Here is an 18455-nt window from a genome sequence, read left to right as displayed (position 1 = left end):
TGACACTACCTCTCCAGGCTCAAATGGGACCTACCCAGCAACTGCTTCTCTGGCTTTCTTTCTGGCAGTTTTCCCCCTTCCCATGGCTAGTGCTGTCCATAGGACCCATGATAAGAGCCTATTCTTTTTTTCTCCTAGCAACCTGTCTTCTTGGTTCCCTCAAAAAGCAGATGCCTGCGGTCTCCATGATGGCAGGTAACCTGATGCCTCTCCTCCCACACTTCCTGCTGAGTGTGAACCCACCAAATACCAACTCTCCCCCTTCCCACATCATCCCATGCCCACAGGGAAGTAGCCAGACTTGAACTGATGCCGTTATACCCAATAAGTCTGATTAGAAGCACTGCTTCAGCCCCTGGCATCCTGGCTTCCCTATACACAAAGAGTCTGAAATGTTTGGGTGGAGGCTCCACCCCAAGAACCCTCCCCTGGGGTTGCCTCAGTCCAGACTCCGCCCCGCCCCAACAAAGCTCACACAATCAGCAGCTCCACCACTGAGGTTGTTAAAAGTCCCAACCTCTTGGTTTCCTCAACTTCCCCTGGGGCCACCCAAGGGTGCTGTGCTCAGAGTAAGCCTGGATTTATTGATTGGTTTATTACATCAGCAGCCAAGGATTCCCATTCTCCAGGATTTTAGCATAACAATGTTTAGTCAAGATTTGTGTGTCTTTGTACTCTTAAGTACTGGGAACTCTTAAAGTACTTATGTAATAATAAGAAAACGAATTTTGAAGGAAAATATAGAAATAATCATAACTGTACATTAAAACTATTTTAAACATCTCCCTTTATTAATACATGTCAATTGCACATACTAACAGGATTTGGTGTGGAATTTTCATATACGCTTACAGCAGACTTTGACCACATCCAATCACACATCTTCCATATTTTTCCTCCTATCAAGAGGATATAAGCAATTGCATTTCTGAAATAAAACCACAAAAAGAATCGGCAACTTAAATGCTGATCAGCTTACATTGCGCAGCATCACTGTGCTACTGCAAGGAAGACTCAGTACGGTGTAAGACTATGTAGCTGCACATGCAGGCGCAGCTTTGATTTTGGATTGTTTTTCAACCTGTAGGAGAAGTGATTCTAATTTCTACACAACATAATTTTGTTGTTGGGTTTTTTTTTTCTCTTCAGTCTTTTGGGTGCCTGCCACCCGGTTCCCAAATAAATCACACATTGAGTCTTATTATTACTTACAAAAGCTCCGGCCTTAGCTTGGCTTGTTTCTAGCCAGGTTTTCTTAACCGTCCACCTTGTGCCTCTGCACTTCTCTCTTCTCTTACATCTGTGTATCTTGCTCTCACTCTCACTCCACGGCTGGTTGTGTGGCTGTGTAGCTGGGTGACTGTGTAACTGGCCCCTGAGTCCTCCTCTTGTTCTCTTGCTCTTGCTTCTTCTCCTCCCACACTCCTCCTCCTATTTATTCTCTCTGCCTGCCAGTCTGAAGATTGCATTTGTATATTTGACTCTTCTGACAATTTTGCCTCAGAAGCTTTTCCCTTTCCTATATCATATCTTAGACTTCTGTGATGATCGTTTATTACAGCAATTTGAAGCAATAATGAGTCAAATCATTACTGTGTGGTATGAGCTAAGATCTGAGACAAAGTCTGTACTGTGTTGTATATCAGAGCTAATAGTTCTGGTCACTGCGTTCTAAGACCTTGCTTCCACACTCTGAGTTAACACTATCCTTCTTCAGATATTAGCAAGCATTCAAGTTATTTTGACACTTTCCTGGGGAAAATTAATGAAATTATTCATAATATCGGGAACCATTATTATTCAGGAAATTCTGTGGTGCAAAGGTGGAGTGACAGAACTGCCCCAGGCTAGGTAGGGTTGAGCTCTGACAAGCCTTATTTGCTTCTAGTATGAAGTGGAAGAAACAGGAAACATCTACTTCTAAGTCTTATGATGGAAGGCATGTTCCCAGGTAATAGGCTTCTCTCTCCTCAATTTTGCTTATCTCATCCACGTCTAAGATTTCCTTAAAATGAATCTATCTGCAGCCTAGTGCTGTAGCCTCCGATGCCTATCCCAGCTTCCCAAGCCTCGAATAGTTAAGAAGGTCTTTCATATCTACTGAATGTGCTTCCTGTCCTTCTGCATTCCTATCAAGTCCTGAGATTTCCACGGGGGAGAGGACCGCACATGAGATTGGAGGTGAGATCTCTCATGTCACACAGAGATGAAGTAGCCAGGCGATGGTGGCGCACGCCTTTAATCCCAGCACTCGGGAGGCAGAGGCAGGCGGATCTCTGTGAGTTCGAGACCAGCCTGGTCTAGAGAGCTAGTTCCAGGACAGGCTCCAAAGCCACAGAGAAACCCTGTCTCGAAAAAACCAAAAAAAAAAAAAAAAAAAAAAAAAAAAAAAAAAAAAAAAAAAACAAACAAACAAACACAGAGATGAAGTAGTTTTAAGAAATTAAGGTCTATAACAAATTTCCTCACTGATTATTTCCATATAACTTCAGTTATTTAGCAAGAAGACACTTCTAAATCAGCTCTTAATGACACTGTGTGGCAAATTACACCGACCAATCCCCACGATGACCATTTTAGAAGAATAATTTAAAGCATTTGCCTTTGTCCACAATAACTAATCAATTTCCCTCTACATGAAGGTAAATGCATTCCCCCCAATCAATTTCCCTCTACCTGAAAGTAAATGCATTACTCCCTAAACTGAACAGAACACTTTGAAAAACAAATGCTTTTCTATATACTAACTAATGTATATTATGAGTGAGAGTGAGATTTTTCTACTGTATTCCTTTGTTTGAGAACACTAGAGATGAAAAAGTAATTTACCCCCAGCTAACTGAAGGTAACTTTTTAATTCTGTTCTTAATCCAGTTAGTTTGAACAAGTGAGAATATTAAAAAATAAATAAATAAGCCCCCAGCTTCAGAAAGGTTTTCAAGCATGTTCTAATTTCCTATTGCCTTAAAACCCATCATTAATCAGTTGATCAACAACATTAAAACTTCTTTGCTGTTCCAGATAAGGTTAAAAAAACGCCGACTTACCTGTCAAACACTGTGCCTTACTGCTATTGTCAGACATGCTAGATCCTCCCTCCCTCCCAGGAAAGAAATCAGATGGAACACTTCAATACTGATTTCTGAAAAATCTACTTTTGAACACATCTTATGGTAAAATCATGGAACCGAAAAAAATGTTCTTCTAATAGAACTAATTATAGCCTTAAAATTGTATTATATAAGAACATTAATACCTTCTAAGAAATTTCATTCTGATCCAACCTCTATATTCATTTTATTTGGAAATGGAAATAAAAAACATGTAAAAGTTACAAGACCAATTCCAATTATCCATAACTTATTAGCGCTAAAAAAAATCTCCAAAAAGGAATGTGTTGCAATTGATACTGTTAGATAGATGGAGATGGGAGTTCTTGACTCTGCATAGCTAAACAGTACAAACAGGAACTGGATTTCCAGAATGAAGAAAACAATTGTCATCATTCAAAAGACAAAGGTGGTTTAGGCCGAGACATATTTGAAAGGTAGTTGATAATCCTTTTAAGTGTGGGATTAAAGCAGCGACTTGTGACTTAAAAGTACTCTGAGAAAGAGTCTTCATTCATGATCAGCAAATGGTAAAGAGGGGGTCAGAAAAAACATGAAAACTTTCAAAATAGGTATGTTCTGAGGGCTTGATGTGCAACACCACACACTCGAACAATTTGAGTCGCTACACATATTTTCATTCTGTAGGATAAGCCCCTCCTAGATGACTCATTGTAACACACTCTAATTAGATAAATATGTGGCAGTTACAGGCAATTTCTGAGTCTTTTATTACATAGCACCAAGGCAACTAACAAAAAGATATCATTGATTTTTTTATTGTTATATATACTGAAACTTTGAAAATCTATCAGTGATATTTTGGATGGATCGAAATAATCCTGAAAACTAATGCAAATATTATTTTAGTGTATGATAATATCTCTTTGGATATGTAAATAAGCATTGATAATTTTTTGTCATGAGATATCATCAGACCATATTTTTAAAATATTTGCAAGCATAATCTGAACTCAATAAAATCATTTTAGATTTTTTTCACTATTCCTTGGTTAAAGGAGATAATTGAAAACCTGAAAGATTACTGAGGCATGAATAGTACCTTAGCATATGCAGATAAAAATTAATTTGGCTAAGAGTTTGTTAGGTGTTAGTTTGTGTAGAGTTTCTTCCATGCATATGGGAAGTTGCCAGTGTGACAGAAAATGCAAAAAAAACAAAAAAAAAAAAACAAAAAAACCTTATGCCAATCTCCCAAACAGCTTATTAAATTGGCTGAAATACATTGAATATGTCCCAATAACACATTAAAGAAGGAATTATGCAAGCTGCCAAGAGAGAGAAATAATCAATAGTCCTTTCCATCTATAATGCCAATGAACCACAATAATAACTACAATGCTAAGATATTCCAAAAGGTGCAATAGTGGCACTTAAGTCCTAGGGGTAACCAACAATTACCTACCTGGACTTAAGGCTAATTCAATAAGAGATAATTCATGTCTGGCTCTGTAAATTTAGCCAATACTTGCAGTTTATATTGGTTAAGGACAGAGGTGGTAGGTTCTCTAACTAAATCCTAAACACATATTGCCATACCCACAGAATGGGGCAGATCTCACCCCTCATCAAAGCAGGTTATTTTTCTAGCAGAAAGAAATAATTACAGAAGGCCACAATAAAAAAAAAAAAAAACAAAGGTCAGCTGACCATGAGGTGCCTGCCCTCAAATAGTAGTACATTTACAACACAGCCTCTAAGATACAGCTCACAGAACATCAAGGAAGACAGTGGAGTATGATTGTACGAAATTGAGCTAAAAATGTTTTAAATAATAAAAATATATAACAAGAAGAGAAATATAGAAAAAGAATATTATATAATATTAATATTTCACAAAAAATATCTGATGTGAAAAAAGAGGACATTAAGTGGGCTTTGGGAAAAAGTTGGACAGAGCATCAGGTGGATAAATATAATCAAAACATGCTGCATGAAATTCTCCAAGAATTAATAAGTGTATCATATTTTTCAAAGGGATACTAGGCTCCATATCTCATCCCAGTAGCAAACAGCATTTTGTCCTGTGATGTACCATACTGATACAAGTTAATGGTTTAGAACTCTACTTTTTTTTTTTCAAGTAGCAAAAAGAAAGAGGAAGGACTGGCTATGATGAGAAAAGTAGAAAAAGGAAAAGCCAACGTAAATCAAATGCATTCCTTCCCTGTTCCCAACTATCATTCTTAAAAGCATCCTTATCTTTTGGGATTAATTATCTTGACACTTCAACCTTCAGTAGGAAAAAGAGCAAAATATAGTACAGTGACAAGTATTCTGTCCTACCAGACAGGCACAAGTGACAAACAGACTTTTCTTGTCAATATACCCAACAAAAACCATGAGAAAATTTCAACTGGATTGTATCCAAAGCATCCCAAAACAAAAGAAACTCTTTTGCATAATCTTACAGCCTCTCCAGTGTTGGATTTTCAGCAAAATGTTTTCCGTTTCTTAGATGATTGTAACTGATCCCTGTGGTTTTTTTCATTCCTAGTAAGTAAACTTCATAGAAGTGGAGATTTTCAGAGTAATTAATGAAAATGTAAATTGTAGCTAATTTCATTTCATTATATATAAGCTGGAAAGTTGTGGATTTGTTTAACCCATTTGCATAACCACAATGTTCACTCTACACAATACCATGCATTTAAATTCAACTCAAATGACCCTTTTTTGTTTAATCAGGAACTATGAGTCTTCAAATCCCTACTTACTGATCAGAACAAAGAATTTATTTCCATCATATTTATACTTTTAATAATTACTGTAGATGTAAAATCTCACATAGATTACATTGGAACTCTTAAGCTGAGCTAGCAATGTATAATTCCAATTACATTATTTCTATCAGGACCATAATTTCTTAAATATAGGTTCCTCAATTTTTATTCCAATGTCACAAGTACATTGGTGTCTGATAGTATCCCCTAAGTTGACTTCTTAAAACATTCTTAAAATGTATAACAAATAAAGTTAGGAAAAAGAATATCTAAATCTAGTGCTGGATAAATAGCTTAGTGGTTAAAAACACTTGCAATAATTCCCACTGAAAATAAAGTTGAGAAAATTATTGGGAGGCAGTATTGCCCTTATTAGAGAAAAATGGTAGGCAAGAAAGGCATAAACATCAACAGACTCAGTTTGTGTATACTAAAGGAAATCTAAACTGAATGCTGGGAGAAAGGAGGTGGAGTCAGAGAGAAGCCAAGTAGCCCCACCAGAGACAGACACCGGAACTTTACCTGGTAAGCCACAACCTTGTGGCCCTACACAGATTAATAGAAATGGGTTAAATTAAGATGTAAAAGTTAGCTAATAAGAAGCTAGAGCTAATGGGCTAAACACTGATTTAATTAATACAATTTCTGTGTGGTTATTTCTGGACTGAGCAGCTGGGAACTGACTAGTGTCCTCCTACAACACTGCAGAAACTGTCTCACTCACATACCACACTTCAAAGATGCACACATTGTTAAATGGCTGTCTTATATGCTGGATCTTCAACACTGGTTAAGTTTTATCATTGCCTCCTTAGACTGACCCTCCTTAGAGGCACTCTGATTGCTTTTCCTTGTCCCTTTGGACAACTTGAAAAAATTACAGCCTGCACCTAAAATGTATAGCAGCATTTAAGGTGGACCACTAAGAGCAGATAATGTGGAACTAGGAGCTAGACAGACCCTGACCTGCAGAAAAACAGGGAAAGGAGCCACAGTGAGATAATTAAAGATGGCAAAATTCCTGACTTTTTCACTCTCATGACCTGAGACAAAGGCCTGGTATGATTTTTCTTTCATGGTAGCCCCACCCTTCCTGTCAGCAGATGACTAATCTGCTGGTCAAATAAGCTCAAGACTTGAGCTTAACCTCTGTTCCCAAAGCTGTGGGCATTTCAGTTCCTCTTTCTTCATTTAAATTGACAAACCCTAAACTAGAAAAAAAAATCCCCCTCTCTAGCCCACCAACAACCATTAAAACTCCCAGGCCTCCAGAAAAGGCTCAGGTCTGCCCTTCCTGTCTTGTAGGGGAATTCTCTCTATGTGCCCTGATGTGCATGCTTCTTCACGTTTGTGGAAGTACTGGGGATTTTTGGTTTTTCAAGACAGGGTTTTTCTTTAGGTTTGGAGCCTGTCCTGAAACTAGGTCTTGTAGACCAGGCTGGCCTTGAACTCACAGAGATCCGCCTGCCTCTGCCTCCCAAGTACTGGGATTAAAGGCATACACCACCACCACCCAGCTCGCTTCTTCACCTTTAATAAAAGTAGCTTTCAGCTATGGTGGAAAAAAGAATACATTCTGCTCTTGCAGGAGACCTGGATTTGGTTACCAATACACACATGGAGGAGAAAGAACTGACACCATTGTGACTCACGCTACAGGGCTCAACAGAATTTAAGAAACAATATATTAAGTCTATGCATGACTGATAAATAGAAAGACAAGCAAGTACTTAAGAACAGGAATGTCATATATTCAAGGGATTTTAAATAAATATTAATTTCTTTCTCACCTTATATGTGTACAGCCTTACTCTCAGAACACTGTTTTCCATAGTGTAATAGAACTGAAGATAGCAGTGTCTGTCCGTGCAATGATATACTGAACTGTTGAAATATGCACTGCTCTCTATAGATCCGAAAGTAGAAGCATGATTGTCCCCCAGCCATACCATGCAACCTAAAAGTGAAGACAAAAAAAAAAAAACAATTTAGGGAAAGAATTATGTGGTTGTTTTTGTTTATTTATTTATTTGGTTTGTTTGTTTGGAACAAAACTTTTTTATGGAGTTCTTCAAACCAGGCTCAAAAGTATTTTATGTTAATGGGTATAATGCCTGAAAATAATTATAATAACAAAAATGCATAAGCTTTAATTTCACACATCAAATTACTCCTAATTCTTCAAGAAAAACTCTACAAGGCAAAGTAAAAGACCAGAGTCAGTTTGAAAAGAAAAAGCAATTATCAGAACCAGACACACATACGTCTGGAAATCCTGTAATGATGAGACTGGAAATCTAATGTAAATAAAAATGATATGGAAATATTGGTAATAGAATAAATAGAAACACATAACATGTTGTAGGATAATCTTTTGAAACACTCTGGGGTCTGTTTTACCTCATCTTCCAAAAGCACCGTCTCATCGGTTTAATAAAGAGCTGAATGGTCAATACTTAGGGAGGAGAGGATAGGCAGGCATCTGGGGAGACAGAGGAACTGGGAGATGGCGATCTGAGTGGCAGAGAAATCTCCAGAGAGATGCAGAGGAAGTTTTAGGTACAGCATGAGGATGTATAACAATTCATGTAGCACAATGTAGTATTGTTTTTATTGAGCTATATATTTTTCTCCACTCCCCTCCCTACATATCACTTCCCACCTACCCTCTCCCATGGTCCCCATGCTCCCAATTTACTCAGGAGGTCTTGTCTTTTTCCACTTCCCATGTATGTCTCTCTTAGGGTCCTCATTTCTGTCTAGGTTCTCTGGGATTGTGAATTATAGGTTGTTTTTTTTTTTTCGCTTTATTTCTAAAAGCCACTCTTATGAATGAGTACATATGATATTTGCCTTTCTGGGCCTGGGTCACATCACTCTGTATGATGTTTTCTAGAGCCATCCATTTGCCCGCAAATTTCAAGATGTCATTATGTTTTTCTGCTGTGTTGCACTCTGTTGTGTAAATGTACCATATTTTTCTTATCCATTCTTCAGTCGATGGGCATTTAGGTTGTTTCCAGGTTCTGACTATGACAAACAGTTCTACTATGAACACAGTTGAGCACATGTCCTTGTGGTATGATTTGAGCATCCTTTGCATATATAATCAAAAGTGGTATTGCTGGTCTTGAGGTATGTTGTTCCCTAATCTTCTGAGAAATTGCCATGCTGAAATACAAAGCTGCTGTACCAGTTTGCACTCCTTCCAGCAAAGCAGAAGTGGAAGTTCCCTTTACCCCACAATCTCTCCAGCATAAGTTGTCATCAGTGTTTTTGATCTTGGCCATTCTTACAGGTGTAAGATGGAATCTCAGAGTTGTTTTCTTTAAGGGATTTGTTGATTTCTTCCAATTTTTCATTTTTCCTTTTCTCCATTTCTTTGAGGAAATTTTTATTTCCTCTTTAAGGGCCTCAAATATTCTCCTAAAGTTATTTTAGGTCATTTTCTTCTGCTTTATCTATATTTTGTTGATAAAGTCTTGCTGTTGTATGGTCACTAATTTTTATTGATGTCATGTTGCTCTTTGTGGTGTTGAGTGTGTTCTTGTCTACCCATCTTTTCCTCTGATTGGTGTAGTTGGGGCTCTGGCCTATTCCCACAGATGTCTCTGGCTCAGAGACATCTCTGTTCCCTCAGAGGTCCCTGACTCACACCTGGCCCTGTAAAGACCTCTGACTTGGGCCTGCTCTCTTGGTGGTTTCTCCCTTGTACCTGCTCCTGCTCCTGTGGAGGTTGCTGCCTTGGGCTTGCTCCAGTGGAGGTCACTAGCTCAGGCCTGCTCCTGTGGAGTTTGTTGCCTTCAGCCTGCTGAGACTGATGTCACTGGCTGAGGCCTGCTTTGGCAGAAGTTGCTGGCTTAGGCCTGTTCCCACAGATGTCCCTGGCTTGGGTCTGTTCCTGCAGAGGTCCCTGTCTTGGGCCCAGTCCCACAGTGGTCTCTGGCTTGGGCCTGATTCCTCAGAGGTCCCTGACTCACACCCATACCCACAGAGGTCTCTGGCTCGAGCCTGCTCCCTCAATGGTCACTCCTTTGTATCTACTGCTGTGGAGGTGCATAAATGGGTTAATTTAAGGTATAAGAGCTACTTGGGAACAAGATTAAGCTAAGGCCACGTTTTCATATTTAATAAGAAGTTTCTGTTTCATTTGTCTGAATGTGGGGTACAAAGATCGACCTGTTACAATAATGTGTTGGTTAACATATGTCGTCTTGCAAAACTTAAAACACACCTGGGGAAAGGGACTAGAAGAGGGACTTTCAGCTAAGAAATCGTTTCCATCAGAATGGCCTGGAGGCATGTCTATGGGGCTTTTTCTTGATTGATAAGTGATGCAGGAGAGCCCAGCCTACTGTGGATGGAGATATCCTTAGGTAAGTAGGCTTGAGTTGAGTAATAAAGGTGCTAAGCAAGCCTCATGGGTAAACCAGTAAGCAGTATTCATCCTGCCTATAGGTTCCTGCCTGATCCTGCCCCAGCTTCCCTCAGTGATACTGTAACCTGAAATCCAAATAAATATTTTCCTTCCAAGGTTGCTTCTGATCATGGTGTCTTATCATTACAACAGAGAAGCAGACTAGAGCAGAGAGCACAGACAGAGAGATGGAAAATTTAGGGATCAGAAAGTAACACTAGTGACCAGAGCAGTGTAACAGAACTTGGAATGTCTTTATGGGTTTTATTAGTAAACAAAACACTGTTGAGAGAAGAATCTCCTAACTTGAAAACACTTGTAGCTCTTCTAAAACCAAACCAAAAATAAAATTAATAGGAAAAAGGAAAATAAGGAGAAAACTAGAAAATTAACAAAAGTAGTATTTGAAGCAACTGTAATAGCATTTCTCCAAATCACAGATTGAAACCCATAAAATACCAAGCAGCACAAATACTTTTTAAAAGAACAAAAGCTAATACGCAGATCAAAGAAAAAATGAACATCTAACAAAAGCCAGAGAGGAAATATTTTACCTATAAAAAATCAAAATTAAAAATTTTTATCTTTCTAAAAACTAAAAAAATTTAAAAGAGAATAAAATGAAATGCTATGTTTAGATCTGGAAATGATTCTTCTGTATTATGGCTAGTGAGAAGTTGCTTTGTAGACATATCTAAGGAGAAAAGGTGGGGTAGGAAAAAGAGAATCTTCTCCAAAAAGAGAAACTGAATATTCAGCAATTCAAAATGACAGTGGCCATAACCCTGAGCGATACAGAGGAAAGGACAGGTAACACACTCAAAAGAAGTAAGCCATGACAAACATAGGTGCAACCTTGCTCCTGCCAACAATGAAAGAGGAGCAATAATCAGAAGCCTCATCCAAAATGAAACTCAGGAGGCCCTAGTGAAGGTACTAACTATCCCAGCCACAGGAGAAGCCCAGAGTTCTTACAATCTTCTAATACAGTTGCAGGTTTTACTGCAACAGTGCCTCCTGCAGATGGATAAGCAGCAGGCATAACCTTTTCCTCTGATCTATATGACTCTGGGTACCATGTTCATGGAAAATCTATTATTGAGTAAAACCAGCTAATCACCAGCTTCTGAACAAGAAATCATCACAGGTCAGGGAGTCTGAATGACACCCATAATGTCATTCATCCAGGTGTGATCAACACTTAGTAGATCTGGAAGGTATGAAGACACATCTTCTGGTTTTAGGTCTGCATAAACTTTAGTGCTGTAATTGTACCCTCTCTTCCAAACATACTTGGGAGACAAACCCAGCCTTGGTATTAGGCAGTTCAGGGAATAAAATCTGAAAAGGCTTGGAAAGGTTGAAGAATCTGTCCAGTATAAACTGCAAAGCTGAATTTGTCCAGCAGACAAATTTGGGCCCCTGGTACCCAAAGAAAGAAGGCCTACTGAAATCTGGTGGGCAATGGGCAGTACAGTACAAGTTCAATGCCACTGAAATTCTGTGAAAGACAAGAGTCCACCAGTGCAACCAGCTGTTATATGCCCCTGTTCACAAAGCTGGCATGAATATAATGGGTTTTTGAATATATGTGTGTGGTTGACAAATCTACTATTCTATCCAAAGGAAAAAAAAACAGTATAAAGACTGACCCAACTCAGCACAACTAAAGATGAAAAGGGACATTACTAGAATTCCAAAGAAATCCACCAGATCTTTAGGCAACACCTCAAAAAGTTATATTCCAAAACATGACAACACCCAGATAAGGCAAGGAAAGCAAATTATAAAATATGTAATTATGATCTCCATAAGATATGAACTTAAGAAGTCTTCAAAAGAATTTAAGCTATGATTCAAGGATAAATACTACAGAATAGATGAAAATTTCAAGATCTTTCTCATATTCAAGAAGATGAATGGACAAGGTGGATGGATGCAATTGGAATGGGAAGATCAAATAGGGAAGGAGGGGAGAACAAGGGTAGGGATGGACTCTGAGGAGAAATAGCCAAAAAGGGGGGTATTTGAGGCATCATATAGAAAACAGTGAAAGTTTTCTATAATGTATATTTATATGAAGGCAATCTAAATGAAATCACAAAATAATAGAGGAGACAGAACCCAACTGGACATACCTTGTCACGAAATAAAAGGATATATCTAGTTAAATTCTTGGCCAAAGGCGTCCCATGGCAACCTAAGATCTTGCCAAGGCTCAGCACAAACCGACAGTAAGTCTCCATTGCTGAAGACAATATCTATACAACTCAATGAACATGGAGAAACCCAGCGGGTGCCTACCTGGAACCTTCACCCCTATGGACTAGTGTTCATGCCCTGGAAGGTACTCTGCACACTGCCAAAAGAGAGTTGAACACCAAGCTATAAACCCTGTGTTCTACAATGGTGTCCTGCTTGTAATATACCAATGCAATTTGGCACAAAGCTTGTGGGAGTAGCCAACAAATACCTGATTTGATTATGGCCCCCTCCTTGAGATGAAACCATACCTAATGCTGTTTGAGTGAATAGGAATCTGAGATTAGATAGGACCTAGGGAAAAATAAATACTACTGTTTTGATAAAGGAATATAAGAATAAAATTACTCCTAAGACATTCTACTATACTCATAGAGCAGTGTCTTGCTCAGCCATCATCAAAGAATTTTCCTGATGGGAACAAATACAGAGATCCACAGCCTTGGAACACCCTAAAAGAATGTTTCCATCAAATCTCCCCGATTCTAAGAATGTAGAAGCCAGAGGGAAAGGAGGACAGCAAGGAAACAGGGACCTCTAATCAACAGGATTGAACACATATGAACTCACAGAGACTGACGCAGCATGCACAGGGCCTGCAGTGGTCTGAAATGGACATATCCCCTATCCCTAGCCCAGAAGTTAGCCAACTGATAGGCACTTGCAAATGAAAAGCTAGCTATATCCAAGGGAGTCTTACTGGGAAGAACAACCACTCTTAAGGGTAGGGTCAAGCAGTAGATGCCAGCAAGAAAGAACTCAAAAATATCTTTAGAGGTTCTTTGTTTCATAATGCTATATCACACCATTTGTTATTTGATCTTATAGATCCTTTATACATATATTATGTCTTCCATTTTTTAATGGAATTCCTGTGTGTGACTGTATTGGTCTCTGAGTCTTAGTCTTTCTTTTTTTCCTCTTTTTCTTTCTTCTTCTTTTTTTGTTTTTTTTTTGTTTGCTTGTTTTTGTTAAGGGTGAAGTTTTTCCTTATCTGTCTGTTTGTTTTCTAATGAGAGATAAAAAGAATGTGGATCATATTTGAGGGAAGGTTGGAAAGGACTAGAATGTGTAGGGTGAGGGGAAATCATAATCAGATTATTTTGTATGAAAAACTTATTTTGAATAAAAGAAAAAGAAGAAAGAAAAATACAAAGAAATTTTAGTTTTATAAAAAAAAGTTTAGTGTCTATGCAGGTGTGTGCATGTGTGCGTGTGTGCATGTGTGCAGTGTGTGCAATGTGTGTGTAGGTGCCCACAGGGACCAAAAGATGATACCAGGTCCCAGATTGGAGTTCAGGCTGCTGTGAACAGCACATGGGGGTGCTGGGAACTGAACTCACATTCCCTGTAAGGAAGCAGATGCTCTTCACAACTGAGTCATCTCTCCAGCTCCCACTTTAGGTTTTATGTAATAAATTTAGTATTCATATGTGTATATTAAAATTAATATTATTAAGTCAGTTAGGTAGCTTATCAAGGGAAAGTGTTTGTACAGCAAGCACAAGCAGGAGCACTTTTGGTTCCACTGGTTCCCAAGCCTACATGATAGACGTAGAAAACCAAATCTGCACATACATGCTATGGTATACTTACACATACACTTACACACACTGCATACATTAATAAATAAATACAATTTTAAATTAAGGATATATATTTAAAAACATGTCAGGTAATGTTTTCAAGCTAGTAGCAAAAAATAAAAGTAAAAGGCAATCAATAACTGAGAAAGAGCTCAGGGTGGAATGGTGGGGAGACATGAACACAAATCATAATAACTTGCATTCTAATAACAGAAGGAAACAGCATTTCGGTGAGAAGCAACTTGACTGGGCTGGATAAAAGGCTTTGTTTGTAATTCATATAAACTGATACACCCAAATCATAAGAAAGATAAAACAAAACAACAGCTAATGTGGCATGATTTTTCTTTTAGAGGTTTAAAAACCATCATTTTTCCCTTTCAAAATTTATGATATATTATACTTTTATTAATATGTATGCTTATAGACACCCCTGGCTTAAAGCTTTAATAGTCATCACAATAAAGCATCATATATAAAATACATTGCATTTCATTTGGTACCTTCATCATTGCCACTTTGATCCTGCCAGTGTACAGAGTGCAGTAAAGGGACCTCACTTGCTTTTGTGCACATCCAAGAAGTTTGCTCAGCAGGTGCTTTGGTTACCCAGGCACACATGTCGAAGTCAAATCCACAGGGCTGGCACACTGAGAGGAGAGCAAATGGCCTTGGTGGATTATTCCAGTCTCCTTGAGTGACAACTCAACCTCAATTGTGTGTTGTACTAAACTAAGAGGTCTTTTGCAAACACACAAGGGCACATCACTATCTTGAATGTTTGATTCAGTAAAGCCTTAGACCCAGGCAGGTGCATCCAACCTTCTTCAACTGGGACATGATACTGTCATCTACAAAGTTCATGCCGGAGAACTACATAACTATATTACAAAAAGACATTATGTACAATTTTAAGTAATTTTTGTTTGGCTAAATTCATAACTATCCTGGGGTACATGTGACCCACAGGCCAGACACAGCTGCATGAATACCTAAGCCACTCTATTTTGCAAAAGTTTTTCACTTGATAAAAATGTGGATCTTCTCTTAAAAGGACCATTGGCTTAAAAATTAGATTTGTAGTTTTTCTTGCATCATAGCTTTAGAACAAATTGTAAAGTTTCATATTTCTCCTTATCTACTTCATGGAATTATATCCATTAGTTTGTTTACCATTCACCCCCAAACTCAAATTTTAAAAGCCATATATTGTATATGGTAATGATACTTTGTAATGGTATGACTTTATAAAATGTCATCTAAGATAGATGTGTATATGCTTGTTGACTATTCTCTTAAAGTGAAAACTTTGACACCTGACTAAAACTAAGACATTAGTGCCAAGAAAGGTTGGCACATACAAGCTCCTATAGCTGGTTGCTGGCTTTTGTACATTGTGACCATACCAACAAAATGGGAACCTCGATTTGACACTTACATCTCAAGCCTTCATCTGAAGAATCAAATCTGTGGAGCTCCATATCCGAACAATGTACGTCCTTGTTTTTTAACACTTCTTGACATGGTAAAACCTCATCTGTTAAATTTATACAATGAACACAAGTGAGATGCAGGAGCCCTTGAAAACACATCTCTCCCAGAATGGTACCGTTTACTAAAATGTTCTGAACACTTGAATAGCGATTACAAAGCCATAATCAGGAAAAAAGCAAAACAGCCAAGCGACTAGAAAAGTCTTACCTCTACCAAGGCTAAGTGACTGCAGGCTGAGCCCTAAGCCTTTGTCTCCTCTCATTTTATATTTCCCTTTAGTGCTGGGATTAAAGGTGTTACTCCCTAGTACTGGGATTAAAGATGTGAGCCACCACCACCTGCATCTGTTTCTGCATTGATCTTGGGTAGGCCAGGCTTTAAACTCATAGAGATCCATCTGCCACTGTCTCCCAAACCATGGGATTATAAGTGTGTGACTCCACTGTGTGGCCTCTTGTGGTTTAGTTTTACCCTCTGATCTTCATGCAAGCTTTATTTATTAAAGCATAAATGAAATATCACTATAACCAGTTCTCCCAGATTCTAACTTATTTCCTAACTCACTCTTGAACTTGTCTTGGAAATGAAGAGACACAACTCCACTTTTTCATTGAAGCATGAAAACCACTGATGATATTGAATTCTCCCTTTTATACCTTCAAGTGGCCCATTCTGCAATGGTAACCTAGCATGTGTAGCTCGCTCTTTTTTATACCTAACTCTAACAAGACTTTCATGTTTCTTAGTGACACCAGTGAAAATGAGTTGTATATATGACGGTAATCCCATAAAAACATCTACCTACTGACCCTGGAATCATCTTAGTTTATTTGAGAACATTCCACGGTGTTTGCTCAATGATAGCTTTATCATACCAGCCCATCAGTCTATGGTCATACAATGCCTTTAATTGCTTTTGTACTCAGTAATGTCTTCATTTCTTTTCTTACAGTTGTTCAGACAAATGCCTTTCCCTTTATCATTTTATGCACTTCCAATCTCTCAAAGAAAAACTAAATTGAACCCTCAACCTGGTCTACCCCGTATTTATATAGCTAATGGACATAAAGAGAGGATGCAATCTTGCAGACTGATATAAGTTCATATTTGTGACCATCCAGTTCATTACAGCATCAAATCCCAATTTTCTTCCATCTTAGACTACTGTTCCTATCCTCCTCGATCTTTCCACTCCAACATCATTGTCAGTTAATCATCTTGCTTCACACTCCATTGGGAAAATGAGAGAAATCAGTTGAGACCTTACTCCAGCCCCACCTTTGCCTGCTGTGTTCTCCACATTTTTTTCTTATCAACTGCCCATGCTCTTCTCTGGACTCCCTTTTCATTTGTAAAGAAATTGCATATTCTGCCTATTTAAAGATTCACTCCAGTAAGTTCATCATCTCTCCTCTGCAACCACATGTTCTCTTTCCTATGAGATCATTCCCTTTGGTAACCCAAACAACAATATTTCACCCATCTTCAAATGGCTCAAACTATCAACTTAATCAATGCAGATTCTCATGAATTCCAATTTTTTCCAATGCTTGCTCCTGAACATGGCTTGGTGAGAGCTCTTCTTAATGTAAAATTCCTACTCTATACAATCCACTACTTAAACCATTTGAAGCTGTTCACTTCAGTGTCATTTTGTACATCTGCAACATTATACAATTAAAATCACTATGTATTTCCAAAACATTCCCTTATATTAGATAAAATTCCATATCCATTGCTGGTAAGGCTCCATTCTCTCTACCGTCTCAGACACTGCCTTCTGTCATTGTGGATTTACTCACTCTGTGCTTTTCAAATAAATGAAGTGATGTGGTACATGGTCTTATGGGTCTAGCTTCTTTTGCTTAGCGTGTGTTCATACTGCCTCCTTACTACAAGTATTGTATTTCATAACCTTTACTTCTGCCCCTTCCCAGTTTCAATGGAAACTGCATCTATCAAGCGTAACTTCTGAAGTACTGTATCTATTTACTTTTCAATCCTCAACAAACTGTTCAATAGCATTGTCTCTACTTGATTTCTCCCTATTCTTGGTGTCTGGAGCTTTACTGGAATGAGGGATGGAAAGACGGGAAATGCAGTATTCACTAAGCTCCACACACGATTTTCTCTTATGTGACCAGATTTTCACACTGAGCTACATGTCAGGCTCTATTTCACACCTTATCTGGAACCCAACTAAGCCATCCTCCTGCCATTTTGGTTCTTTCCCTAAGATGACTACAAGTACCTACAAAAAGTAGGCCATAATCTGAAATTTATTTTCCTCTGCCCCAAATATCTTTCTACAGACTTATTTTCAATTATGGCACTGGGTTTTGATCCCACTGCATATACTGGCTTTGTGGGAGCCTAGCCTGTTTGGATGCTCACTTCCTAGACCTGGATGGAGGGGGGAAAACCTTGGACATCCCACAGGGCAGGGAACCCTGACTGCTCTTTGGACTGGAGAGGGAGGGGGAGGGAAGGGGGAGGTGGAGAATGGGGGAAGGGAGAGGGAAAAGAGAGGTGGGGAGGAGGAGAAAATTTTTAATAAAAAGATAGCAAACAACTTGTACTTGTGCTTCAAGCATGAAGTTTGCAACATGCCATCTCTTTTCTCCTCTCCTCTCCTCTTCCCCTCTCTTTCTCAACCCTATTCTCTACTCTCTTCCCTTATCCTCCTCCCTCCTGGCATCCTCCCCATCAGAAAAATTTCTACCTTATCTGCAAAACACGTACAAGACTCCGTTAATATTACCAGTTCTGACTCAAAGCACAGTCATCTTATTCTGGATTCTATTAACATTATTGCTTGAGTCATGGTATTATGTGACCCACA

General features: G+C 38.6%; 1 protein-coding gene across 1 annotated transcript in view; it reads right to left on the bottom strand.

The window, feature by feature from the left end:
- Positions 1-18455, bottom strand: part of Malrd1 (MAM and LDL receptor class A domain containing 1) — a 583538-nt gene that overhangs the window by 513469 nt on the left and 51614 nt on the right. The window contains exons 6-7 of the mRNA XM_013348957.1: positions 14623-14769; positions 7645-7811 (exon numbers count right to left, since the gene is read on the bottom strand). Of these exons, the coding sequence (XP_013204411.1) occupies positions 7645-7811; positions 14623-14769 (314 nt within the window). The remainder of the gene's footprint in view (positions 1-7644; positions 7812-14622; positions 14770-18455) is intronic.

The sequence above is a fragment of the Microtus ochrogaster genome, chromosome 16 (genome assembly GCF_000317375.1).
Source record: "Microtus ochrogaster isolate Prairie Vole_2 chromosome 16, MicOch1.0, whole genome shotgun sequence".
In the NCBI taxonomy this organism is placed as follows: domain Eukaryota; kingdom Metazoa; phylum Chordata; class Mammalia; order Rodentia; family Cricetidae; genus Microtus; species Microtus ochrogaster.
Note: the sequence above shows the minus strand (reverse complement) of the source record. Positions and strands in the feature narration are given on the sequence as shown.